The following is a 27,736-nucleotide window of genomic DNA, read 5'->3' on the forward strand; positions in this document are numbered from 1 at the left end:
TCTGCTTAAAAAATTTTTTGCAAGAAAATAATTTTTTTTTTTTTTTACAATTTTCTGGTATTTTCAAACAATATTTTATAAATAAATTTAACTGCTAAGCAGATTTCACTTTTTAATCATGTTTTTTTTTTAATGAGAAGATGCCACAATTTCAGCAGATAGTATTCTCTAGGAATATGAGTATTAGAGAAAAATTTAAATTGTTAAGTGGTGTAACTATATTATGTCCCACACGTAACATCTTATGGCCGGTTGTAACATTCCGCTCTTCGATCCGCGATCCAATGATCTTAGCCCAAGAATGGTCTCTGGATCATTAATCTTTATTAAACATAAACATTAAATTCGTTTTCCCTGGTAATGAGTACTTGCTTTCCATAATTACCATGTAATAAGATTTTTAAAGTTTGAATTAAGCATTAAAAATGCTCCTAAATTTGAATTGAATAAGAATAATTTCCCATAATTTTGAATGCTACAGGATCATAATTTATATTGGCTTCCATATAGCTTTAATATTTTACTTTTAACACTATAGCTGTACTATAGAAAATCTTTTTAAAAATCCCCCACATAAGGAACTAACTTTATTTTGTACCTTAATGTATTGTGATAAATTTTACCTTTTAACACAATGATAGCTTAAGATGAAGTATAAATTGTCACCACTCACCACCTCCGGCTAGCTCAAATTAGGTGATGAGAGTGGAACATACAGGTTGCAGGTCACGAAGAAAGAAGAAATTTATATACAATGTTCGATGTATTACATGTTTTTTTTTAATTCATGGAAAAATCACACTATATTCCGTACAACAGAGCACCCAAAAAACAATTAAACTAAACTGTACGTCCAGAAAAGAATAAAACACGAGCCATCGCCCGACCATGGCCTGCTCGGCCCGCCGCCCGAACAACGACCGCTCGGCCTGGTGCTCGGACAATGACTGATTTTACAGCCTTCCTTCCCTTTGTGCGGGCAGTGTTCTGGGCTCACTGACGTAATTTTCAGCCAATCACGGCGCTTGGCAACAGAGGCTCAACGAAATGCTTACTTCTGTTCCCACGACGCAGCGATTTTGTCTCTTTCTCACACTCCCGTGACCGTGACTCACACGCCTAGCGTGTGAAACAAAGCCTTGGTCGTAGAAATAACGAAGGAAAATCACGTCAGCATGCCTTCCCACACAAAGAAGCCAGCAAAAAAAATACTTGAAAAATAAACTTATCAATTTTAAAAGTAAAAACAATAGACCCTGAGAATTTCGTTTACAATAACTTTTAAAGGAAATTTTTTTACATCTAACCTCAAATTTGACAAACCAATTTATAACTAATTATTATTACTGTATTGCATGAAGAAGACTGTAATCTGGGTTGTTACAAAATGTGTTTAAAGAACGTTCGTATATATTTCTGAACTAGTGGAATTTTTTTTAAATTCATGGAGATAACTAATGGTAAAGCCCCTGCCACAATTGTGCAGTTGCGTCTGTCTGATATGTCAGAGTTGAATCCGCGGATGCAGATATGAAATTTGATTGGTTCGCTTGACCTGTGACTTCAGCTGCTGATGGTGCACTTGCATGGAACTAATCTCTCCTACCATAATCTGTACACTTGAACATTTTAGGTCAGACATCTGAGAGTGCACCATCTGCATGTGATGTCATTTAACAATATATACTAATGAGAAGTGTGATGTGTATAATCTTTGAGAGTTTAAAAGAAACTTTAAAATCATGCAAAAATTTGTTTCTTAGAAAATATTTTAATGTTTAGGTTTTTAGTAACATATAGCTTTGTTTTTATCATTGGGTCTTAGGCACCTTTGTTGTATTTCATTTATATTAAGTTACTGAAAATACATTTAATTTAATAATTTAAGGTCATAGGCATGAAAATAGTAACATGTTTGGCCTAAAATAGTATTAATCTCTTAGTTAAAATTTCATGAATTGTATTGAAATTCTATCTATATGTATTTAAATTAATATTTATCTTGTATATAGGGAACCAGATGCCATTTTGAAGTCAATATTGGCATGCTACTTCAGAAAATGTAGTGGTGAACATGGTTTTACAAATCATACAGATTGTAACATTGCAAATGTTTACAGAACATCATAAGTTTAATATATTTAGACAGATTGTATTGTTGCAAATGTTTACCAAACAAAAATGTTTCTTACATTTGAGATAAGTGCACCAGAATTTTGGGGAAGTCCATTTATCTTAAGGCATGTTAAGATTATGAGAGACAGTTGACTTAAGTCAATAATTATTTTTGAAAGCTTAAAAGTAAATTCTTAGGTAAATAAAAACACTTTTGGATTTATAGTTATAACTCTCCTAATTGATGTTTGTGTTAAGAATAGTGTTATTTTAAACAAACCATGAAATTAGCAGATTTATTATTTTCATTAAACCTCCTACAGACACTCCCTGCCAGCGAAAATGGAAGCTTATAGGCAACCCGACATCATTATACATATGGGAACATAACCTCATGTATATGAACACACTTGAAAAAGTTTATATACACAATTTCTTTCACTAAAATTCATAATAAATGTTTTTAATTATATGGACCAGTATTTAATATCAATCACTAATGTATATAATTTAAAAGCACATATATAATTTTAATTGTCATCGTGTCAACTTTTGTTGCATGCTGCGCACACATAGTAAAAATTCATTCTCATAATTTTTTCATAACACGCCTAAAGAAGTGTAACCTAACCTCACTTATATAAATACACTTGAAAAAGTTTATAAACACAATTCACAGTAAATAAGTGTTTTTGATGATATGGACCAGTATTCAGTATCAATCACTGAAGCAAAGATATAAAAGCACATGTATAATTTTTATTTTTATGTAGCCTTTTTTTCATCCTGTTAAAATTTTGTGGCGTGTGCACATTATAAAACTTCACTCATAATGTTTTATAACATGCCTAAAGAAGTATAACTTCAAAAATGTTATTTGCTAAAAGTAGTCAATAATTAACAAAATCATATTACAGCAAGAGAAAAAGCCATGATATATTTTTGACAAACGTGAAAAATATCTGCATGAACTAATAAGCAATATTAATCTAAGTGGTAGGCAGATGCTGCACATTGGGAATGGAAGTTTGCTTTTCATGTTATTGGGAGGATAATAGTATTCAGTTTCTGTAATGACATTGTGTAATTTGTGCAGGTTTCAAAAGTGAAGGTGCAAGAATGCAACATGTACAAAACCTGCTGGGAGTGTCTGGGTGCGAAGGACCCGTACTGTGGCTGGTGTTCCCTGGAGAACAAGTATGTAGCAGGTGTTGTGGTGTGCATGATTCCTAGGGATGTGCGAGTACTTGATATTTTCGGGTATGGTTCGAATCCACAATTACCCGAACCCGGAATCGTTGTACGTACATGTATTCGAACAGTATTACGAATATTCACAAATGTAAATTAAATAATTAACACAGTTACATTCAAAGAATTTCGAGAGCTTAAACTATAATTACGAATTTCATCGTATAGCAAACTATAAACTAAAAACAATTACATACCTACAAGAAAAAAACGTCTGGGCTATTTATTGGAGAAAAAATGGTTTCGTTTGCTGAAACGTTTATAAAACTGAGATTTCCATGTGACGTGCAGTTTATTACGATTGAGTTGGAGAATCGAATATGTTTTGGTTTTCATATTTTAAAGTGTTTATTATTAAGTTTACATAATTTCATAATTATAAACATTTCAATCTCAGTGTAATAAATAATTGCCAGTAGTTACAGTTAAAAAAAAGAGAACACACATTATTTTTAAAATAATCAGTTATTTTTAATTATTCTGTGCTTAGTATTCGGAATCGGATTCATATCTCAAATATTGCCAGGGATTCGAATCGGATTCGAACCGAACTGAAAATCAAGGATTCACACATCCCTAATGATTCCTTAACGTATGGCAGTTTTAAGTGAAATGGCACAGGGTGGCCAGCCAACCGGGAAATACTGGAAATAGCCAGGATTTCTTAAAAAAAACCAGGAATACCTGGAATCAACCAGGAATTTTTATTAGAACCGGGAATTTTTTTTATGAAGTAACGATCGCAATAACATACGGCTGTTAAAAGCCTATAATGGAGAAACTTGGACGTTAGCACGTTCACCACCTGTCGAAGCATTACAGTATGCTCGTGAGCTATATTTTGTGAAAAATAATTTGTTCATATTGCATTTAAAAACTTTTGTAGTACGTAAGAAACCGTTAACAATTCAGACTTCCATACTTATTATGTTTCTGTATTCAAAAGCAACAGCATTTTGGCTGAAAATGTTGTAGGGTGGTAGTAATTTCTCGCACGGCATGTTGGTACCACTAGTTTTGTGTATATATATATTTTTTTTTACTTTGCGCTCATGTTGTTGCGTCACGGTATCACAGATACTTTTCTCGAGTTTTTTAAAAAGTTTAGTTGTGCGGGATGTTGTTTTGAATTTTTTAATCTAACATGTGATTTGCGCAGATTAAAAAAATGTCAAAGAGTTCGGTCACCACATACAATGACAAATATACGGAAGAGTTTGAATGGGTTGAGAAAGATCCAAAGTGCAGGACAAACGCCATTTGCAATTTGTGTAATGTTAAAATCAATATCGGTAGCATGGGAAGAACATCATTAGCCAGTCACGCAAGAGGGGCAAAACACGTGCGTTTGGTGTCAAGTATTTTTGGTGATGTGAGATTATAAATTTTTTTGTTGGTGGTAGGTTTTGTTTTAAGCAAGTTCATTGATTTAATTTTTAAGCCTATCGTTAATTTGTCTATTGTTTAACGCCAATAAAACATCATATTGGGTGTGCTTTGTGTAACAAAAATGCAAATTGTATGCAAATATTGATAAAAACCACCCTTAAAAAACCTGGAAAAAACCAGGAATTTTATTATCCCAGAAGAGTGGCCACCCTGTGGCATGACATCTGCAGTACACATCTGTATTACTGGGCATGTAACGATTGGCAGTTGTTTCGACACATTTCAGTGCAGATGCAAACCAAAGGAAGTGGACGCCATTTCGAAAGTGGTGGATGAGACGTTGGGTGAGCGAGGTAGAAATAAGTGCAGCCTGAAGGTCTGCCTGTGAGTCGTGAAGTGTGTGGGTTTTGTGCTATCATCATGGTGTTGTGTAACATGAGTGGCAAAGTAATTTTACCGTGGGAGAACTGTGTTGAAGTAAAGTTAGTGTTTTACATCATGCTGTTAAGTTTGCAAAGTCTTTAGGCAATAGTTCTGATGGGCACCGTCATGATGCTCATAAATTAAGAGTTATGCTGGTAGTTATGTGCAAGCTATCTTTTGCCCACCCACTTCCTTACGTGAGTACAATGACTTAGTTAGTACTATTGACCCAGGACTTGCATCTCTGTGGAACTCTGACTTCAGCTGAAGTTGCAACACGAAAAAAAGAGCTATTGAGAGAATGTGGAAGAAACTGGATCAGGCTGCATAAAGAATAGGTAGGCTAGATAATGAGCATTGGCATACCTTAAGTATCTTATATCTTATCACTGCCAGAAGCTATATACAGAAAAGTAGTGAGCTTTGTTTAATTTCTGGACTTTCATGTCGGAGCTTCCTCAAGTGTATATATGTTTTGCCATATTTCATTAGGCTTCTTAACTTAGTTCTGATGATTTCAGTGTCGTTACCCGGAAGAAGCGTGCTTCTGAAGTTTATGAGGAAATGGTTTATTGTGCAACTTTGACAGTGCTACTTTACTAAAGCAAAGACAATCTGGAGATTGTCATGTACATTGGCATTTATGTTATTGTTCTGAGGAAAGCATAATGACTTGTATTCAAAAGTTCTACTGAAGCCAAGTAAATTGTCTGTTTTTACATGAAAGAAAAAAGATGCAGTTGACTCAGTTGAGGAATGATCAGGACAACTTTGTACAGTGGGTGTGCCATGTAACAACAATGTAGCATTGTGTTCTTCTAATTAACAAACAGCATAACTCACATATCCCATGTTTTACAAGAGCAACAATAAAGGAACATTAAAATTGATTTATTTGTCAGTGTGTATGTATGTGTATATATATGTATACATAGACACACACACACACCATATTACATGCTCTTACAATAAATATTTTCTGGTTATTTACTAATAAGTGGAGCCAAGAATTTATGGTGTCATAAAAAAGTTAATTTTGTAATTAAAATTAGTAATTTTTCATTTTTATAGTCATTAAAAATTAAAACACCTGTAATAAAAAGTGCATATCAAGCACAATTACATTGATCAACAACTTTAAAAATTATTGGTTAGACACTTCAAATTTGTACATTAAACAATTCTACTACATATATTTATGAGAGTAAGTTAAACAAAAATCTGCAACTAAACCATTCAGTAATAAAAAAAGTGCAATGTTTAAAGCCTAAAATTTTATATACTTTACTTTGAAAAACCATAGATATAAATTAAATAATGTTTTTTACTTTGTACATAACATTTTAGGGTTTTAAAAAAACCTAAACTTAATTGTATATTTTAATAGCTATAATGAGGTGAATTTTGCTGCATATCAGTGTTATGCTGTGTTATTGACTTCCATTTCGGTGTTTGGCAGTGTATTGATTTAATTTCGTTGTTATTTAGGTTTTGTCACCATTCACCATATAATCTTGCCTCTACTAATAGGTACTGTAATAATTAGACTAAAGAAAAGATATTTTTAATTAAATACTGGGAATTGAAATAATGAACAATGTTAAATTTGAAAACTTACAAATAATTCAAACACAAATCAACAAAATTTTATAAAACTACATTTTATTAAAATTTAATATTAATTGTGACAAATTTGAACTTTTCATGGATTGAAGAAGTTTGTTTGAGTGATTGTTTGTTGTAAAAAGAGTGGTAGTTCCCTGGTATTGTCATTTTCAGTTCTTGCAGGTGGTTGTACTTAGGCCTCGGTGATCTTCAACCTACTATTGCACAAATTTAGGTGATCTGCTTTACAAAATGCTTGCATTTTGTTGACGATATGGTTGGATTATGGTTCAGGATCCTGTCTTTTTTCGTCTAAATTTTCTTTAAGCTTCTGCTGTTTGTTTCATGTTATCCTAGCAAGCAGGTAATAGTTTGAAATCATCTTAAAAAAAAAAAAATTGTGTTTAATAAATTTTCTCAGCATTAGGATGATTCAAAATTTCAGTAGCTATTGTGTCATCTTTCTTCAATTCAGGGTAGATTAACTTGTAAATTTTTGGTTTTGTATAGTATTTGACGAATGAGTCTTGTTAGGGCTAGGATTTTTTCTGGCATATTTGCATACCTCCACAGTCAGCTGACACATGAATATCTCTGTCTTAGATAATGCTCTGTGGTGGTGTGCATAGTCACTTTCCATTTAATTGTAAATAGGTATTTGCTTTAAATACAGATCTTGTAATTAATAGGAAAATGTATTAGGGCATTGCTCAAAATAAAATTTTTGTTTTGTAAGTTTCATACGTATTTTTGTGAAGAAGTAACTGGGATTCAAATGACTTGGCTTAAAATACCGTGTTTTCTTGTATAATCGTCGCACATTTTATTCTAAAATCAAGTTAGAAAAGTAGTGGTGCAATGATTATGCGGAAAAAAAAAATTTTGTTAGGTAAAGTTATTCATAAAAACGAAACGCGTTCATGGAAAGTATGTTTATTTAAAAAAAGGTGGAGTATACAATAGCACGCCAAACAATCTATATTAATAATTCCTTAAACAAAAACCTTTCTTCAACTTGAATCTGACGTGAACTAACGTGTCGTAGTACACACTTGCCACGAAAGAATGCGGGCTATCAAATGTAGTTAACTCGGCACCTGACAGAGAGCACGCGTTGCATCCAATCGGCGAGATATCGATATTTGACTACGTGCGCGCGCTCTATACGGGAAGCAACATAACCAAACATGAATGATGCGCTGGCTACATTTTTATAAGCGGTATGCCGCGGTAACGCAGACAATCAGATAAAGGAAATACCGTTTAAAAATGTCTTTAAAAGAAAATTTACACGTCAGACAACTTTGTATTTCCGTTAATTAAATAAATAAGTGGTAATGACCTAAATTAAATTTTAGATTATACCTACACCGCGGCGACGCAGACGAACAGATAAAGGAAATAACCTTTAAAAAGTCTTTATGAGAAAATTTACACATCAAACAACTTCATATTTTTCAGTTAATTTATTAAGTAAGTGGTAATGACCGAATGAATATTAGATTTCTACTTTAAAATACATTGTTTTATACGGAAAAGATACCTACACAAAGCGCTCGGCATCTACTAGCGGGACCAAAAACATCATGCTACGTTTATGCGAGAAGTTTTTTATCCCAATTTTGACAGCCTAAAATATGGTTTGCGATGATTACGCGGGTGCGATTATGCGATAAAACACGGTACTTGCAAACTCATTTGCAGTTAGTTTGCCATAATAATATCCATTGTGAGTCATTTGATCACATGTACAAAGGTTGTGGACGGAAAGTTTCCTTCTGTGATAAAAGGCTGAAGCATAGGCTCCACTACGTAAACATACTCTTAATTTACTTTTCATTGTCTTCTTCTTACCTAGCAGCGATTATCTTTTTTTTTTTAAAATGATCATTACATTATTTGTCAGTATTATACTAATATGCTTTAGCTTGTGTGCTCTACATATGTCACAGTGGTCATTTTTCAGTCTGTATGGAGACAATTTCAGATCTTCAAGTGCTTTGTCAAAGGTATAGGAAGATAATGGCTTGCATTGTTTCCTTGCACGAGTTGTTGGGAACAACTAAGCCTTTGATGTCTAAGACTCCAAATAGAGTTTTTGAGAACATGCCTGACAATAATGTGATTCCCTCATTTGGTAATTCCAAGAAAAACTCTTTGAACAAATTTAATATTTTATTTAAATACACATGTTTTGTAATCTTTTTGGTTTTTCTCTGCCATATTCTAACCAATAGTTTTAACAACAATTTCCCTGTCCCTAAATTTGTAGTATTGCATAATCTCTGTATGCCTATATTGCTTAAAATTAATTTTCAATATGCAGAATGATAGTACCTATATCAGCTGATTTAGGTGTTGTAGATCATGGCAACTCATTTATTAATAGTGTAGTAAATTTAATTTTGTTTGAATTAGTTTTGTATACTTTTTTATTTTATTTTTCTATATATATATGTTTAAAATTTGTTACATGCCTACATACAGCTGGTAGCCTTTGATGGTTGGCACTAAAAAAATAAACACGAAAACAAAGACAAAACACAAGAGGGGAAAAGTAAAAACCTAACACATTTATGTAAGCGACAACAAGGACATGATAACTTGATGTTCTGTAAAGCAATTTAGGTTGATAAATGCATGTTTTCAGTCTGGTGACGAAATTTAATTTTGCATAAAGCTACTTTGAGTTAATTATTTGTTCAATTCAGTAATTTTGAAGTATAGATTCATGTGTAAGTTTTTTTTTGTTTCTAGAATGTTGTATACTTTTTCTGTAATGTAAGGAAGAACGGCAGATGCGCGACACTGTGGCGTCTGCAGGATAGGTATTTTATCTCTATTCGAGATTTACTAGAAATTTATTTATTGTGATAGATTGGTGCGTGAGAGAGACAGAAATAATAGCACAGACCCATGGGAATAACTTTACTCCAGTTTTTTCTGTAAAAATATTTTTAACAGCCAATAGGAAACCATTTTTTTACTGGGGAAGCCAAGAAAATGAACTTTGAAAGACTTTCAGTAGTAAGTGAGAGCCAACTACAGACAGGAAAGTCCCCAACTATGTATTTTGTTACAAAACTTTTGTGTGTTTATAACTTGTGCTTTGTTCAGTCATTGTTAGATCGTGGTAACGGAACGGTTGCATTCAGACGATGGCGGACATTATATATTTGAAGAAGGTTTGTGAAGCTAAGTTGAATATAAAAAAATACGTGCAAGATTAACAAATATGTCTGCACAAGAAACAAAAACCCTTAAATCTGTAAAGAACACACAATACAATTCACTTTACCTCTTAACATATTTTTCATGCCATCTCTGCATACAAGGTTCATCAGCTTTTTCAAGTTGTATGTTTTCCTCCACCATCTTTTCATTGAATTCTAAAACAAATTCTGTTTTTTTTCAACTTTACTTGTTCACATTTCCATCAATTCACTAATAGATTTTGTCTTATGGACGTAGACAGAATTCTGTATCAGTTTTTTTCCCCCTTTTGTGTGATTTGTTAGAAATGTGTTTGTTGCATGTATCTTTACGAGTCTAATCCACGTGCATACTGCAAAACTTATGCATCATTATTTTGTTCTTAATATAAAAATGTAAAAACTTTCATCTCTTTCCCAATCAATCAGTTCTATTATCTTTATCATTTTTAAAATATAAATAAATATCTTTTGTTGCAACAAATACAATAAAGAAACTGATAATAACTCACATGGCTTAAATTTCGCAAATATGTTATAACGGTTCGTTATATAACAAAATAAAAAAAAATGTTAAGCGCCAATTGTAGTTTTTGTTTTATTTTTCAAAATAGAATGCACAGACGAATCCAATCACTTTCAAATTTTTTCTCATTCATTTAAAAAAATCATACATCCACCTGTAGAGAGTTGCTCGCAGCTCGGGCGATGAGAATTAATGAAAAATAACATAGGTTAAGTCCTTCAGTAACATCTTACTGTAAGTACACGAAATCAGTGCGGCCTCAAACATGGCCGCACCCAGCGAAAACGAATTTCGCCATGAGCCAGACGCCGACGTCAGCAGCCGCAATTTCTAGTTAAAAATGTCCAAAAAGTTCCAAAAACAACAAATGATTAAATTACTATCTTCGGCATGGCTCTAGCTACCGACGTTAAATTTATCCTTCTCAATTACTACATATTTTGTGAGAAGCCACCGAACGTGCCCTCCTGGTGCAGCGATCGACAGACGACTGGTGAAATCATGGCACTGGTTCCTCCACGCAGGAAGGGCAGTCACATGACCTCACCGACCAATCACATACACTCTTCATTCACACTAACAATTACAAGCCAATCAAAACACAGAACATATACACTGAAAACCATTTCCACTCATAGAAACAGGGGATTCACTTTCTCCTTCTCTCTCCAACACTGTGGGAGAGTAGTTCTCCTCCAGTTCCCACACAGTCACGAGATATCGTTTCTGTCTCTCTCTTGGTGGGTAATCACTGTTTCTATCTCACTCGCACTCATAGGTCTCATATACCTGCCTCTTTCTAATACATCCCACACCAAGTCCATTGTTCTAGAACATTAGGTAACAGCAATCATAATACTGAAGTAGCGTGAAGGGGAAGGGGAAATCCACCTCACTTTACCTCAATGACGTTAACAATTAGAAACATGAAAAAAAAAAAAATGACCCTTGTAAAGGGACAGGCAGAGGGCCAGACGTGTTGTGCAACCCCTAAAGAAATAAGCGTAAATATCAGAAATATAAAAATACACAACTTTTTTATTCTTTAAATCAAGCCCCATTTGAATGTAGAGGGGCAACACATAACAAGAATTACGAAAGAAAGAATTACGTAAACAGGTACTGATGAGCAATACAAATAGCCAATATACAAATGTTATGTGCTAACGTTATTAAATCAAGCAATTACAGATAGAATGCTGTCTGTCCGGACGTGAGAGGTGCGGCGGAGAAAAACGGCAATCGCCCTAACGGAAAATGGGTCGAATGCAAAAAAAAACAAAATCAAAGAAATGCACAAGGTGAAACACACTGGCAATGCAAACCAGAAAATTACGAAACAAATTCGGTGTCCAGCAAACATTACTTTATGAGGCCAAAAGAGGCAAGCCAAACATGACGCAGAAGGCAAACTACAGAATTAATCAAGAAAAAAAAAATGTAAGACACCGACCAGAGAACACCTGCTAGCCATGCGTAACACGGCGCGACGCCGAAGCACCCCTCACGGCGATCGCTCCCGGAACAGAACAGAACGAGCAAAATAATTACAGCCCTATATATAAAAAATCCAGATGGCGCTAGTGTCGCATTCAGTAGGCCTGGAAGGAGGCGCCTATGTCACGCGGACGTCACAAGGGAGTGCGGGAGGGGGCTTTAAGGGGAACGAGGGAAGGGGAGGAGCCGGTGGGCGTTTGAATGCCGAAGCGCATGTTGCAATACAAATTACTTGACAAAATTAAACTTATTTAGAAAAACCTGAAAATTATGCCAAAACAGGCAAAAATCCAGTACAACGACTTATTTCTGAACAATTACATAAAAAAATAGTGATGATTTAAAATGTCTGTTAAAATACAAAGTGCATTTTTAAAACACACAGCAAGTGCAAATATCAACCCTTAAATACATATAAACTGTAAAATATTCTTAGCGAGACTTTAAGAAATGTTTACATGCATGAAAACAGTTTAAAAGAAAAATATTTAGCTAGGAGGGCAGGGGTCTTGCAACGTTACAACGTTAATACGGAAATACTATCATTGAGCATAAACATATGGAAATTTAAAAGTAGTCAAGGTTAACATTATTCCATTTTCAATAAAATCTTGATAATTTATCATTTTTTTCAAAGGAAAAAAACCGTAAATATTATTATTTTATGGACAATGCAAGCTTCAACTGAAAAAGTTAACAAACAGCCATGAATCACCATTTCAAATACAGTATTCATGGTCTCAGCTATAGTTAAATAGCCAGAAACACAACAATCTATTATTGCTTATATGATGAGTAGTAAAGACTTTATCCTGTATGCAGTATTATATTTTTCATGTTAAAAACAACATAATTAAATTTAGTTGTTTTTATAAAATAAATTATAATTTTACTTTTTTTGTGAATTTTACTCTGCACAATCTTTCGGGGTCCCTAGTTATAATGTGTTCGAGCTATGGGCTGTCTGCAGGAGTGGGGAGAATCATTCCACTCGCCAGGTTTAAATAACAGCTATAGTAGCCTCAAGATACGTGTGTGGTGTGGGTATTGTAAGAAAGTGTAACTTTGCCGGTTAATACCGTTAAACAATTTATTTGGAGTAAATTGCTGGCTTTGGAGCCCATTGTCTACTAAACTATCTTGGTTATCAAGGTTAAGCTGCATCCAAGTGGTAGTGTATACCAAAGTCTTGCTCTGCATTGCAGCAGGCATTTTCAGGGTTGAGGTTTGGGACTTGTAATTTTTTTTCCAGGTGCAGCTTACGTAGTGATTGCATGGATGCTGCTAAAGATCCATTGTATTGGATTTCATACAAAAGTGGGCGTTGCACAACCATCACTGCAGTCACGCCTAATCAGTTGCAGAGAACCACAGCCAGAACGGTACAAGAATGCTTTGGTTAAATTGTATCAATAACTTACTGTCTGTTTATGCAAGTTGCTTGTGTTTATAGAAGTGTTGACTATTAATATTTTGTTTCTTTGGATCAGAATTCCTTTATAGAATATTACAGATGATTTTCATGGTTGCTATAGGACTAGAAAACTGGGAAAAGTCTGGGAATTTAAAACGGTTTGGGAATTCTGGAAAATGTCAAGGAAATCACAACATATTATGGAATTTCTTCTTGTGCTGACAAAAGTGAAACCGAAAATACCACTTTCGTTGTTAGGCACCTGAAAAAATTCTGTAATGTTTAATATCACAAAATTTGGCTGATATTCCTTCTTTTCGTGAATGCTTAGGCTTTTTTTAGTAAACATGTTTTTACAAAAAAAAAAAAAAAGAAAGTAATTATTTTTCTCAGAATCAATTTTTTTTTTACTTTGCTTTTAAATCTCATGTTATTATTTTTACAAAATTACCAATTTTTATTAACACACACACTAAATTTTTTTTCTTTTTAAATATTACAGAAATACAGGGTGTATCAAAATTCATGTTACAATGCTTGAGGGTAGAAAGCTCTTATTATTTGCAACCATTTTTGCCAATAAACATGTTGCTGGAAATGCTTAGTTAAGCTCCTGTAGCCCCAGAAAGAGTCAGCGTAGGCAACCTGTTGTAGAGTGTTATGTTGTGGATGTGCGGGCGTTCGAGTAGAGAAATAACCTTTTTAATCGTGGCACAGATTTTAATTTCACTCTGAAATCAATCACAGCTTCGGCTTTGTTTCACAACATTGGTTGGCTTGCCTGCCCAGGCGTGACCTTCAACTCACGTTCAACTTCCACGAACTTTCCAAACCATCCTTTACTCGCAGTGAAACCGATATTACTCTCCGAATTCTTACATTTAAATTTTTAAAAATGAAGTGCTTATTCGCGTATCACTGCTTGGTTCACACCAATCCTGTATTGTCCATGAGTTTTTTTTTCATTGCACCATTCATTTAACAACCTTTTCCATGTGAATCATCTGTTCACTTCTGTCCTGTTATCTAATGTCAAATATATTCCTGTTAGTGCAACCAACAACATCAGACTTATATAAACATTTGATAGAGTCCTTATATCATACGATTGTGTGCACAGTTGACTTGCTTAAAACTAAAGTGTGACCAACATAAGTGTGGCCTTCATGACATTCTGCATGCTGTAATACTTCTAGTTTTGTCTGAAATACTTGAACACAATGCATTATGCTCTCACTTGGAAGCCATGATTCCAATATGAGTCCAACTGCAGGTGCTTGCGCACGAACAGTTACCGGCAGATGAATGAAGGGACGTTGCTTTGTGTTTGTGCGTGCGAGTTAGTTCATCACGGCCCGGTCTGTGGCCAGGCGACAACGGTACAGCCTGGCGACATACGCATGAACATAAAAACATTTGGTCCTTTACTTGCCATAGCTGATGATTGTACGACAGAAGATAGCGTAGTCAGACCTGCCCGCACATTTTTCTTCCATCTTAGAGCTAACTGTATGCTACGGTACATCTGTTGTTTACCGAGTTTAAGCAGACTATATGGCATTATGCCCAACTTTTTTTTCCTGTAGCGATTTCGTGCTATCTGAAATTTACAGATGTGCTATTCAAGACGTTCGACACACTTGACCATAATATCCTATTAGCCAAAATGCATTGCTTTTTTAATGTTTCATCGAGTGCATGTCTGTGGATTAAATTATACTTAGCTGACCGTCACCATTGCGTCACAATTGATGGTCGCCAATCTACGTGGAAAGCTATTATAGTAGATGTTCCTCAAGGGTCCATCCTAGGTACTTTGCTTTTTTCCATCTTCATCGATGACATAGCAAGCCAAATAACATACACCAAATATCACTTTTATTCAAATGACTTACAGTTGCTCATTGATGCTGACAAAAACTGCATTGTTCCTAGATTCAAAAATTGAATAGTGATCTTAAAGCAATTAGAATGTGGTCTCATAAAAATGGCCTTGGTACTAACCTTAAAAAATGCAACATATTTTAATTGGTTCTTCACCTCTTATCATAGCGTGTAAAATATCTTTCCTTCTAGACATCACTTTAGGAGGAACAAAAATTGAGCTTCCAAGTTCTGTTAATAACTTGGGCATTATTATGGATGAACATTTATCCTGGCGGTGAATGTGACCCATGTTTGTAAAAAAATCATGTTTGGTGCTTCACTACCTATCTTAATAAACTAAATAAATTCCTGTCAGTGTGTGTGAAAGCTACACTCATGCAGTCATTAATTTTGCCTCATCTGTGACATAGTATACAATCACATGGCAGACTAACTGTAAAAAGATTACAAAAAATTCAAAATACTTTCATTCACTTTATTTATAATCATAAAACACATGATCACTTGCACTCTTACTATAAAAAACTAAGTTGGCTTAAACTTCACCAAAAACGATCACTAAACGCTCCACTTATCCTACATAAAATATTTCTACCAGAAACTCCTCAGTATTTATCCTGGCGATTTACGTTTTTAAGCTTGCGTCACAGTCTTGGGACCAGTTCATAATCATATCGTAAACTTTTAATACCCATGAATTAAACCAAAACATGTTGAAATCCTTCACAATTACGGCATATCGCCTCTGAAACAGCTTCGACCACGATGACAGACCAATGGTCTACAAAGATATTGAAAGAAATTTTATAAAAAATTAGTATTTTAAATTTGCAAACAATTAAGGGAGTACTGAATGAATATGTGTGTGTAAGAGAATGAAGAGCATGACAGTTTCATTATAAGAGTTTTATTTATATATTTCTGTTGAAAACAATATTTTATGTTTTACGATAGTATTCTATTTGTTTTAAGTTACTACTAAACTTTGTTGTTAAATTGGTAGAAGAGTCATCAGTAATTGAATTTGTAATTTGTTAGTATGTAATTTCATGTTTCCTAGGTATAACTTATTATAAGTTTTTTTATGTATCATGCTTCATTGTAAGATAAAGTGTACACACCTTTACTGAGCCAAACAAAAGTCGAATAAAATAAAAATGATGTAGGTCAAAGAAAACTTAAAATAAGCACCACATACAAGCAGGGTCTACAACAGACAGGATAAATACGGATGTACAGCAGGCTTAAAAACAATAACAGACAATACAAATACAAACATCAGTAGCTAATGACAAATAATAAAATCTCATATAACATAATCATATGACAATACAACAAACCTGAAAATCGATGGTCAATTTGTTAAATTAAAAGTATAAAAGAAGTTTAATATATTACCATTTATAAATTGATTTATTTGCTTCTATTTAGGTAAGTGTGATCAAAAAAAAATATTTCTGTAAAGTAGCACACAACTTTTTCATACTTATTGGACAATCAAGAAGATGAGCATGTTTATGTAGTTTATTGAAATTGTTAAGTTTCTGTATAAAATATTGTTTTTATTGTGAAGTGTACAATGCATAGCCTGTGAACAGCTGTTAAATTGAAGAACTATTGAGACATATCAGTTATGGACAAAAAGTAACTAATAGTTTTCTAAATTCAAAACTGGGCAGTATGGATGGTCTTAAATTAAGGTAATTAAACAAGAACAGTTAAAGCTTAGCAGTTTGTATGTTACATTCTCAACTGTTGAACTCTAAGAACAAGAGCTTTGAAAACTGTTAATTTCACATCTATGTTGATTGCTAGTTTACAGACATGTGGACTGTTAAACAGACACATATTTAGTCTTATCATTGTGCTGAGAGTTTTAATCTAATTTAATGATTTGACTGTTTCTCTTTCTGATGAAACACGCTTACCTGATAAATTAGATGTTTGTTGTGTCCCAAAACAACTGCACTGAATCACAAAACATGAATGACTTCTGTAACTGTATACATTTTGTTATATAGTAGATTGCTTAAAGCCTTAAGATCTCAAATAAAAGTCCACTGCTAGTTTCTAGAATAGATTCCGCTTGTAAATAATATTGATTTATATTCAGAAAAAAACAGTATGATAACCTTTGTAATGAAGTATTTGAGTTAAATTAATGGGATTAATACTGTAGCATAGAATGAGCAATCAATGACTAATGATAAACTGTAAGCCGTCCATGTATTTTAAGAAAAGTGGTAATTAGATTAGAAATAGAAATAAAGTTGATGTAATGAATTGAATGGTTTGTGGTATTAGTATGGTAGGTAGCAATGAGTAAAATGTGGCTTATAATTTTTTTTTAAATCTTCTTGTACAATTTTGTACATTTAAAGGGAATATTTTATCAACAATATTTTCCATGTGTTGTTTTACTTATGGTACTGGAAATTTGTCATAGTGCACTGTCTGAGACTGTAACTTTTTTGGTTCATCATTAATGAGGAGTATATTGTGTGTAGTGTTAACACAGTTATTTTATTCCTTTATAGTTGGATCTTGTGATTGACAACTTACCAACGCTACCTGGGCAGTTCCAATGCGCCTTCACAGCTCTCGACAAGACACTCATAACAAATGCTACTCGGAAATCGTATGGTGTAAACTGCACGACACCAAGAACAGATTCTTTGCCATCTATCCCACCTGGCCAGCGTAAGTTTTTAATCAAGTCAAAGTTTTAGTTAAATTATGTCTGAGTATTAAGGTAGTATTAAAAGGTATTATATTTTGTGTGTATTTGTGTGCTTGCAGATCACTTCACAGCAAAGTTATCAGTTCGTATGACATCTGGCCCTGATTTTGTAGCCACCAATTTCACTTTCTTTGATTGCAACACATACAGTTCGTGCACACAGTGCGTGTCATCTTCATTTCCCTGTGACTGGTGTGTTGATGGACATCGATGTACCCATGATACTGCTGAAAACTGCCGAAATGATATTCTTGTTACTGGTGTTAGTGTAAGTATCGTTTTAAAAAGTTGACTTCAAAATTTTCTTGATCTGTTTAAATCTATGCATCTATTCAACAGTAGAGTGTCTAATACCTGAACAATAAAGTATAAACACACACACACACACACACACACACACACATATATATATATATATTAGTGATGGTTCGAATCCCATTTTTCTCGAATCCGAATCCCAAACAGTACCTCGAATCCACCCCTCGAATCCGAATCCAGTTCTCAAGGGTTAATTATAAAATAATTTATAAGTTAAGAGAAAAAATTAAACATTATGCAGAATTATTTAACCCTTTAAATTTTTATTTGAAAAAACAAGGATTTTGACACGGTCTGGATCAAGACGATTCCATTTTTGGTCACATATGTTTCCTGCAGTGCTGAACAAACGTTCAGAGAACACTGTCGCAGGTGGTGAACACAAATATTTTTTGGACAGTTTATGTAGCCTGGGTGAACACGCAGACTGAGTTTTCCAGTATTCGAGAATGTTTATTTCTGGGTTAACTGTAGGATCACGTAAGAATCTGGTCACTTCATCAATTGCTGTAGAATCCGACTTGGTGGATTCAAGGCATTCAGGCATTATCTGTGAGTACTGTGATTCATGTATCCACGGAAATCGGAAAACAAAATTCAACATCCGACGGAACAATATTTTGTAGTTACCAACTTGACATTTGTTTAAAGCCCCAAATGAAGGTAAACGCTTTCCTGAAATATTTAATGGAAACTGAACGGCGCCATCTTGTATTCAATGGTTTTAGGCCATAAGAAATATTGTTGTGCGTCTTTTAAAATTAAGCCTCACTACAGCATAGTGATTAATATGCCCGAAGTTAAAAGTGACGGGGTGTTTTCTCTAGTTTACCCATTAAAATTTTTTATATTAATATTAGTTTTTTTTTATGTTGCTCAAAATGATTGGCTAACAAATTCATTGGTTGACCATCATGGAATTCTCAGATAATACATATTTTAATGTTGGTAGTCTACACAAACCAAACTTGGTCCTAAAAAAAATTCATAAATAGAATGTTTATCAGAATATTTAAAATTGAATTGCAATTAAAATACATGTGTACAAATACAAATGCATCCATGTTCATGAATATAAAGTAAGTTTCCCAAATCAGTACATGCTTCATCATTTTTTATATAATAACGAATTAAAAGTACAATACAGTAGAACCTCGTTAATCCGTGATGCGCTAATTCGGGAATCGGATAATCCGGGACGATTTAAAAGAGAAGTAAAAATTGTCAGCGCTTAAAATTAACGTCACGCGGGCCGGCGGCCGGCAAACACTACAAGCCATCGCGTGGGCCGCCAAACTCTGCAACGCTGTTTGTACCGACCCTTTGTGTCGCCCCCCTTTTCAGCTATCACATTTGTTACTCTTTGAACTTGAGGGGGATGTCCTGACGTCTGCTTCCCGTCTCCCTTTGTTTGTTTCCACCCGCCAACGCACGGCAGGCGCCTGGCGAGTGATGTGTCTGGCTGGCATTCGGCTGTTCGACGAGGAGGGGGGGGGGGGGTGGGTGCAAGGTCAGCACGATCTTATCTTTCTCTCTTCTGCTGTTGTAAATGACCGTGAACTAATGGCTAGACATTTTTAAGCCGAGACACTAATTCGAAGACGGCCGGCCCTTACCGTGAACGGCCTTAACCCAGCTGCACGCCGGTGTCTGAGAAGCTTGACAAGACCTTCCGGGCTTTTAATCGCTAGTCCGTGAAATTCGGTAATCCGTGATTATCTCGGTCCTGACCATCACGTATTAACGAGGTTCTACTGTACCTCAATAGGATGTGTTCCAAGGAAAACGTAAACAGGCCAAGTAAATTGTAAGCATTTAAGTTTTTAAAGTACTACATTTATATCAATATTTTTCCTCGGATCCCGAATCTTTTCCCTCGAATTTCGAATCTTTCGAATACTAGAGATTCGGTGGGATCCGAGGATTCGACCGGCCCATCCGTTTTATATATATATATATATATATATATATATATATATATATATATATATATATATATATATATACATATACATATATATATATATATATATATATATATATATATATATATATATATATATACACACACACACACACATATATAAACCATACCATGTTGCTCGTGCATAGAATAAATATTGTCACTTTGTTGGATTGTATTTGGACAGTTATATCTAATTTATTATAAAAAATAATTTAATGATGCCTAGCATTAGAAATAAACTGAAACAAAATAATTAAAATGGTTATATAGTATTTGCAGGCTTTCCCTGTCATTATCAGGGGATTCCATTATCCATAGAAATTGGCCAGTATGGTACAGGGTTGATTGCAAATAAAATAAAATCCACCTGATATAAAATGATGCCAGTATAACTCATTTTGTTATCTTCACAAAGTCGGTTACTTCATTGGAATTTAAAGTTTGGAGTTAGCTTGTCATGGAATACATTTTTAATTTACTAATTATATATTTTGAAATAAAAGTGCTGCTAAGTGATTGAACCACATGAAATTATAAATCTTCTAGGTGGTTGATATTGAGTGCAATTTCATCTCTTTCTAGTTAATAGCAGAACCCTGTTGCTGTAGGGATAGAACTATAGCCTCAACTGTCAATGTATCAATACTCTATTTACTTGCAGAGGGGTTGCCCCTGCTGAGGTTCGCACCTATAATTTGGGGGATAAAAATTCAACATTTTCAGTGTAAGGGTCTTCCACATTATAAATCTGTCTTGAGTAGAATTCCTTAGATACAAGTAAAGTCTCTTTCTCGCCTCATGCTGTTTCCTTACTTCTGCTGGACAACGAGCAACTATGCTAGGAGGAACGATGGAAGGACCTCTGCTTCCTACTTGGAGAGCTGATAAAATACTGGAAGACTGTGTTATACTGTGCACTGATGTAAAACATAGCAGGAATCGGAATATCAAATCTTTAATAGAATATACAGCAAAGACAAAATGAATCCCAATATAAATACCATATAAACTCCATGAATTAACCTTTGGTCATCCCACATGCACAAACTCATTACTTGAACACACGAAGAACATAGTTTAACATATTTACAGATGAAATACACACATGGCACTGAAACAATAATTAAGTTAAACGTGTAAACATTTCCTAATGTATTTTCGCGAACAGCAAAATACCGTAAAATCCAATGCAGTTCACTTCACCAAAAACGTGATTATTATTTTAAATGCTGTATTCCCAAATAAAATGCTCATATTTACATATACAGTAAATTCCCTTTATAAAGTACTTTAGGGGACCAAAAATATGATACTACTTTATAGAGGAGTACTTTATAGAGGAGTTACCCTAAACCAAAAAAATGTCGCTTCCCGCACATGTTTACAGATTTTTTTTTTTTCATTTTCTAATTAAAACGTATGTATGTGGTCTTACACGCCTTGTTTTTATCAATGATGTGATTTACTTAAAAAAATAAAGTAATGCAAAATATTAGTAAAACATAGTTAATATAATTTAAATACATAGGTAACCTTAAATATACATACATAGTAGGCTTACCTCTTTTTGCAGTGGAAGTAATAGCCATTCATACAGTGTATCAGAGATGTTTTTAAATGTTCATTTCATAGGCCCTACAATACAGTATTATTTCCATATCTTCCATATTTCCATATTTTCTCCACTTTGAAAACATTAATTACAAAAATTTGGGCACTGACATAAGTTACCGGTAAATAAAACTAACAAAATAATTATGTACTAATAATAAAAACTATGTTCAACTTTACAATGTACACTTAGTTAGACCTACAATGTTTGCATGAAATTCAGAATGGTAGATTGGATTTTTCGCTGTGAAATATCTTTCATTACCACACACTCAACTTTCCTGAAAAGTTCCATGTTTGCTTCTGGCACTTCAGATGTCAAAAACATTCTGTGGAGAACATCCAGAGCATTGGTTGCCTCTTGCTTTGTAGGACGTTTTATCTCCTGTTCCGCATCATCCTCCAGCAGGTCTTCAGTACTACCAGCAGGAGCAGAAATGTCGTCGTTGTGTTCTTGGCAAGTCTCCAGAGCTGTGTCTACTTCAACATAGTCGGCAAATGTTGCTTCTTGCACCTGCAGATTTACTGTGACTTTAGACCATTCAAGTATATCTTCTTCTTGGCACTGGACATCAGCTTCCAGAGATGCATCTGTAGAGTTGTCAGTGCTGAAACCTGCCCTCTTGAAGCATTTTGCAATTGAAACAGGAGGGATTTTGTCCCACACCAAACAAAGTCTTTCCATGGAATTTAAAATGTTCCACTTCAATTTTGAAACATCTTTCTGGTGTTCCATCTGCCAACATAGAAACTGCACTAGTTGCCTCCTGTACAAGCGTTTTACTTGAGAAATTACACCCTGGTCTAAAGGCTGTAATTTGCTTGTGCAGTTAGGTGGAAAAAAAACTATCTTTACATTCTGTAACTCGACACCAACTTTGTGTGCACTGCAAGAGTCCAGAAACAACAAAATCTTCCTGTTGTATGCTCCCATTCTGGCATCCAACATTTGTAACCACTCCTTAAACAACACAGCAGTCATCCATGAATTTTTATTGTTTTTATAGGTGCAAGGTGTTTTTTTAATGTTCTTAAAACATCTAGGTTTTGCATATTTACCAATAACTAAAAGCTTCAATTTTTCAGAGCCATCAGAGTTAGTGCAGAAAAGTACAGTGTATCTTTCCTTACTGCGTTTCCCTCCATGGCAGGTTTCACCTTTGTGGCTTAAAGTACTGTCTGGCAAGAGATTATAAAAAAAGCCAGCTTCGTCGGCATTGAAAATGTCCTTATCAGCATAACCTGCTGTGAGAGAATGTAAATTCTGTTTCCAATTTTCTGTCACTGTGGTATCAACTGTTGCTTCTTCGCCACATATTTTAAGTGTACTTAGATTCCACCTTGCTTTAAATCGAGTAAGCCACCCACTTGAGGCTTGGAAATTATCCATTCCAAGCCTTAACGCCTCCATGCGTGCTTTCTCTTGCGGTACTGTGCCAGAAATTGGTATATTATTGGATCGTGCCTGAACAACCCAATCAAAAAGATTTTTGTCGAGGTCACTATCCACACATTTACTGTACCGTTGCCTCTTGTGGTGCAATTTTGCTGCATTCTCTTCTATCTTAGCTCTGTCTTTGATTATTGTAGACAGAGTTGTGGGCGCGATATTATAGTGTTTTGCCACATCACACTTCTTCTTGCAGTTGTCAACCGCTTTTAGAATCTCGAGTTTTGTTGCAATACTAATACCGACACGTTTTTTAGTACCGGTACTCATAGTGTGACCTACAAATCTTTAGTTGCGGCGGAAAGTTTCACTTGCCATTTTATCTAGTATACGCTTAACAAAACTAACAATCTATAATAGAAAGCCCGAGTTCTTTCAATGTGCAAGTGGAATTTAATTACAATTTCAGGGTATATTCCGTTTATACGTTATTACCGTTTAGGTTACGTTACGTCGCGAACAAAACACTGTTTAGATTAGCTACAAGATGCAGCGTAGCCAACCTCGAGACGCTCGGTCACAGGCTGCAGTGTAGCCAGTAGGTACGAGTAATAAAACACGTCATCGCTGCCGTAACCATTTGCTTATTCAACAACGATAATATGCATAATATAGTGCATTCAACAATATTTAAAATTTGGCCCCGTGTCTTCATTTTATGTTGATAAATTTGATTTGGCAGTCAGTTAACACGTAAATACGTAAGTTGAGTAATGTTTCGCGCTAAAATGAAATTTAGCCGCGCGTTGTTTCCTGCACTGACGCTATTGTTTTTTTTAGCCATGTTCATCAATAAACACGCTTGTAAAGCAACATAAGCAACGTAATATGGCGTATAGCGAAGTAAAACGAGTGAATGCAATTATTATACGTAGAAATACTACATAGAGAAATATTACATAAACTTTTTTTGTTCACGCGAATAAAAATTGTACGTATTACCGAGTAATAATGATTCGCGCCAAGGAAAATTGTACGTTATATGATAATAATCCCTATGAATTATCATTGCCTTTCAAGGGACCGACGTGTTAATACTTTATACAGAATAGTACGTAAAGGAGGGGTACGTACTAAAGAGAATTTACTGTATAAACCCAAGTTGTTCATGAGTGTTCGTTGTTGATGCAGTCAAGTAAATAGTTTTTTGGTGGTACAACAATATTGTAAACATAATTTCTGCTAGTTTCATCTGGTATCTTAAACCATTATTTATGTTTTATTATATATATGTTTTTGAGTTGCAAAGTTGGTTACATCATAGATGCATACAGCAAGGAAGCTGCTACTGTATCACATGGTGTTAGATCGATTGTAACTATTGATTCATATGCCGTTGGCTCTATGATGGTTACTTCTTTTCATGGCCACCGCAATGGAGTTTCTGTGTTTTGTGGTGTTGTAGTCTAAGGTTGTTAAATTGTTATGTATCGAGTGACATGAAGTTCAACTGGAACTGTGATTGGTATGTATTGTAAAATTGTTTTGTCAGAAAGTAACCAGACAAGTTTAAGAACTTTCTTACTTTTGAAGACTAAAATGTTTACCGATTAACAAATTTCGATTGGGACCACGTGTAAGTTGTGTTTTTTTTAAAAGATAATTAATAAACAAAGGAAGTTTGAAAACTCTCTTATTTTTTAAATAATAATCTTTTCCAACTAACTAACTTTATTTAAAAAACGTAATTTTAAATTAGCCTTGCATACTCTTGCATACACATGTCAAGTTTTCGAGTAATTTGTTACTATGTTGGGTTCCTTTGCTAGGCCAACCTAATAGAGGTCGAATTGAGCACAAATAGTTTGTTATTTGTTTTATAGATTGTATAGAATTTTTAGTAGTCTAATTAATTTTGATATACCAATAGGTTGTTGAAGAAAATATTAGGATCACTGATTGTTTTGAGATTCAAGTGTGCAGTTGTTTTATAAAGTAAAAAAAAAAGTGTTTTCAAGCATGTTTGTAAAATGTTTTATTTTAAATGTTTTTGTTATACTTCCAGCGAATGGGACCAAGCTATAGGAGTGGGCCTACATTTTGTCCTACTTTGAATGCAACTACAGGAGGTTCTACAGAAATACTTGTGTCATCGGGAATAAGGAAAAGCATACGGGTCAGAGTGCACATCATTGGTGTAAGTATTGAACAGCTTATTCAGCAGTTCCTCTCCACTTAAAATGTTATTTGAGTTTTTTTTTATTTAGTTATACACAGCTAAAGATAATTACTCATATACTACTTAGTATTGTTTGACTACGTACTTAGTATATGTTGACTATATAAAGTTTCAAGTAATCAAATAATTAGTGTAGTTATTGCAGTGACAGTAGCCCACTGGCGAATCAGCCTAGCCAGGGTTTTTTTTTCTTTCAGTAAGAACTTTTCATGTTATACTTAATATAAACAAGTGACATTTCATGGATACTCCATCACTGATGTTTTTTTTCCCCTTATTTATCATTTATGAATCAATATTATTGCTCCAAAATATGTAAAACCACTATTCATGAAAATATTAAGTTTTGGTGTATAATTTTCATGTGGTGTCTCGATACTCATACTAGAAATAAAGCATGAACCTGACACAAAATTGATACGGTATAGAATGGGTATGGGTGTGGAAAGATGAAAATGAAATGATGATAGATGAAAGAACAATGAAATGAAGCTAGTGTCTAGTGTACTTCAATATCCTTTATAACTTAGACGCTACTACAAGACCATGCTCTTACAAAAATTGCCCGCACCACACTGGAGTTCAGAGACACTCACCTCACAAGGCAATCAGGGGAGCCTACAAATTCACTAGAATCAGGGTGTTAATGAGTGGTAACCTGGATCTCTTTTATAACTGGTGCAGTCTTGCATCCTTACACATAAGAAGCACAGACCACCAAAACTATGTCACAAGCAAGGATGCTTTTACAACCAAAACAGTACTCAGCAAAAATGCAAAAAAGGTTAAAAAAAAACAACAAATTAATCCCTACTCTCGGTGTAACGTAGAAGAAATTTAAATTTACTAAAAACGAAAGAATTAAGGTAGTTGAGTCATGAAACAACAAAGTTGCAAAACCAAACATTATTTCTTTCCAAAATTGATATACTCCGAACAAGTACCAAATGGATAGTTCCTGTATCATATGCATACAATAAAGAAAATACTATTCCAAATAAATAATTAACTCTAATTGCCTAAAATCCAAAAAACCTACTTTGTAGCATTCTAAAGTGGGCTTAGATAAAACTATATATAATACATAATAATGCGGTAAATATTTAGCAGAGAATGCCCTAGCAAAAAAATATACAGTTATTAATTGCATTTAAAGTTTATTTTATCTGCCACAGAATTCAAAATAGACTTTAATAACGACAACTGATCCAAAAATGATGCAGTCTTTAATGCCACGACAGTATTCAGAATATCTTGGAAAAAGTTTCCAATAATTTACAAAAATGTATTTTTACTCCAAACACGTCACTATAACGCCGTGCAGCACAGGAAACGTCTGTAGTTTAAGTTTCTTTACAGTTCATAAATCTGCCCCCCACTGAATAGCACCATTAAAACACAAAAGGCAGAATTACTTCGGCCGTAAGTTCGTTGATCATAGTTCACAATAAACGATGCAGTGTTTTAAACAGTGCTACAAAAAGCTTCCGCCTCTCGTGCCATCTGTGTCCGCGCCACATCCAACTGCACTCATCCGCAGCTAAACTCAGAGTCTCTCGCGGCGCGCTTTCCTCTGCTTCGCCGCTCATCCGCACAAATCCACCACACCACCGTTGCACTCCAACCAAATGACCTCAGCAACATCAGCACCAATATCTGTTTCTCTTTTTCAAAGGCTAAAGAGGCAAGAAACAGTATAAAGACCAAACAAGAAAAATTACCTGACATCACACACAAGTAGTCAAAAACATTTGAGATAAGAACCACATGTTACAAATAAGGAGAAAAAAACTCATAGAAAATAACAAAGAGTGAAGTTATCTGATGGTGACCAAAGCAGGCTGCTCAGCCCAACTAAAACATATCAAAGAACTATGTTATAAAAATTTAATGTAAAACATCATCTGGGAAAATTAGGTGTCTTTAACATTAAATTCGGACATCAAAGTTCCTTTTGCTTTTGAAAGCATTTTTTTTTCTCCAAGTGCCCCTTTTTTCTACAAAAATCACAAAAATATTCAACTTTCTTTTTAACTGGACACTGGGCTGCAAAATGTCCTTTCTGCTTACATTTTAGATTATATTGTTTCCAACTTTTACATCCTTATTGATTTCTCCCCTATTCGGGTTTACAGTCTGTTTTGCAAAGACTT

At 34.4% G+C, this 27,736-nt stretch overlaps 1 protein-coding gene across 1 annotated transcript in view; it reads left to right on the top strand.

The window, feature by feature from the left end:
* Positions 1–27,736, top strand: part of LOC134529614 (plexin-A1) — a 97,698-nt gene that overhangs the window by 23,786 nt on the left and 46,176 nt on the right. The window contains exons 5-9 of the mRNA XM_063363900.1: positions 3,212–3,312; positions 13,271–13,400; positions 17,857–18,019; positions 18,119–18,327; positions 25,410–25,541. Coding sequence (XP_063219970.1) covers positions 3,212–3,312; positions 13,271–13,400; positions 17,857–18,019; positions 18,119–18,327; positions 25,410–25,541 — 735 coding nt within the window. The remainder of the gene's footprint in view (positions 1–3,211; positions 3,313–13,270; positions 13,401–17,856; positions 18,020–18,118; positions 18,328–25,409; positions 25,542–27,736) is intronic.

This window comes from Bacillus rossius, chromosome 2 (assembly GCF_032445375.1).
Source record: "Bacillus rossius redtenbacheri isolate Brsri chromosome 2, Brsri_v3, whole genome shotgun sequence".
In the NCBI taxonomy this organism is placed as follows: Eukaryota; Metazoa; Arthropoda; class Insecta; order Phasmatodea; family Bacillidae; genus Bacillus; species Bacillus rossius.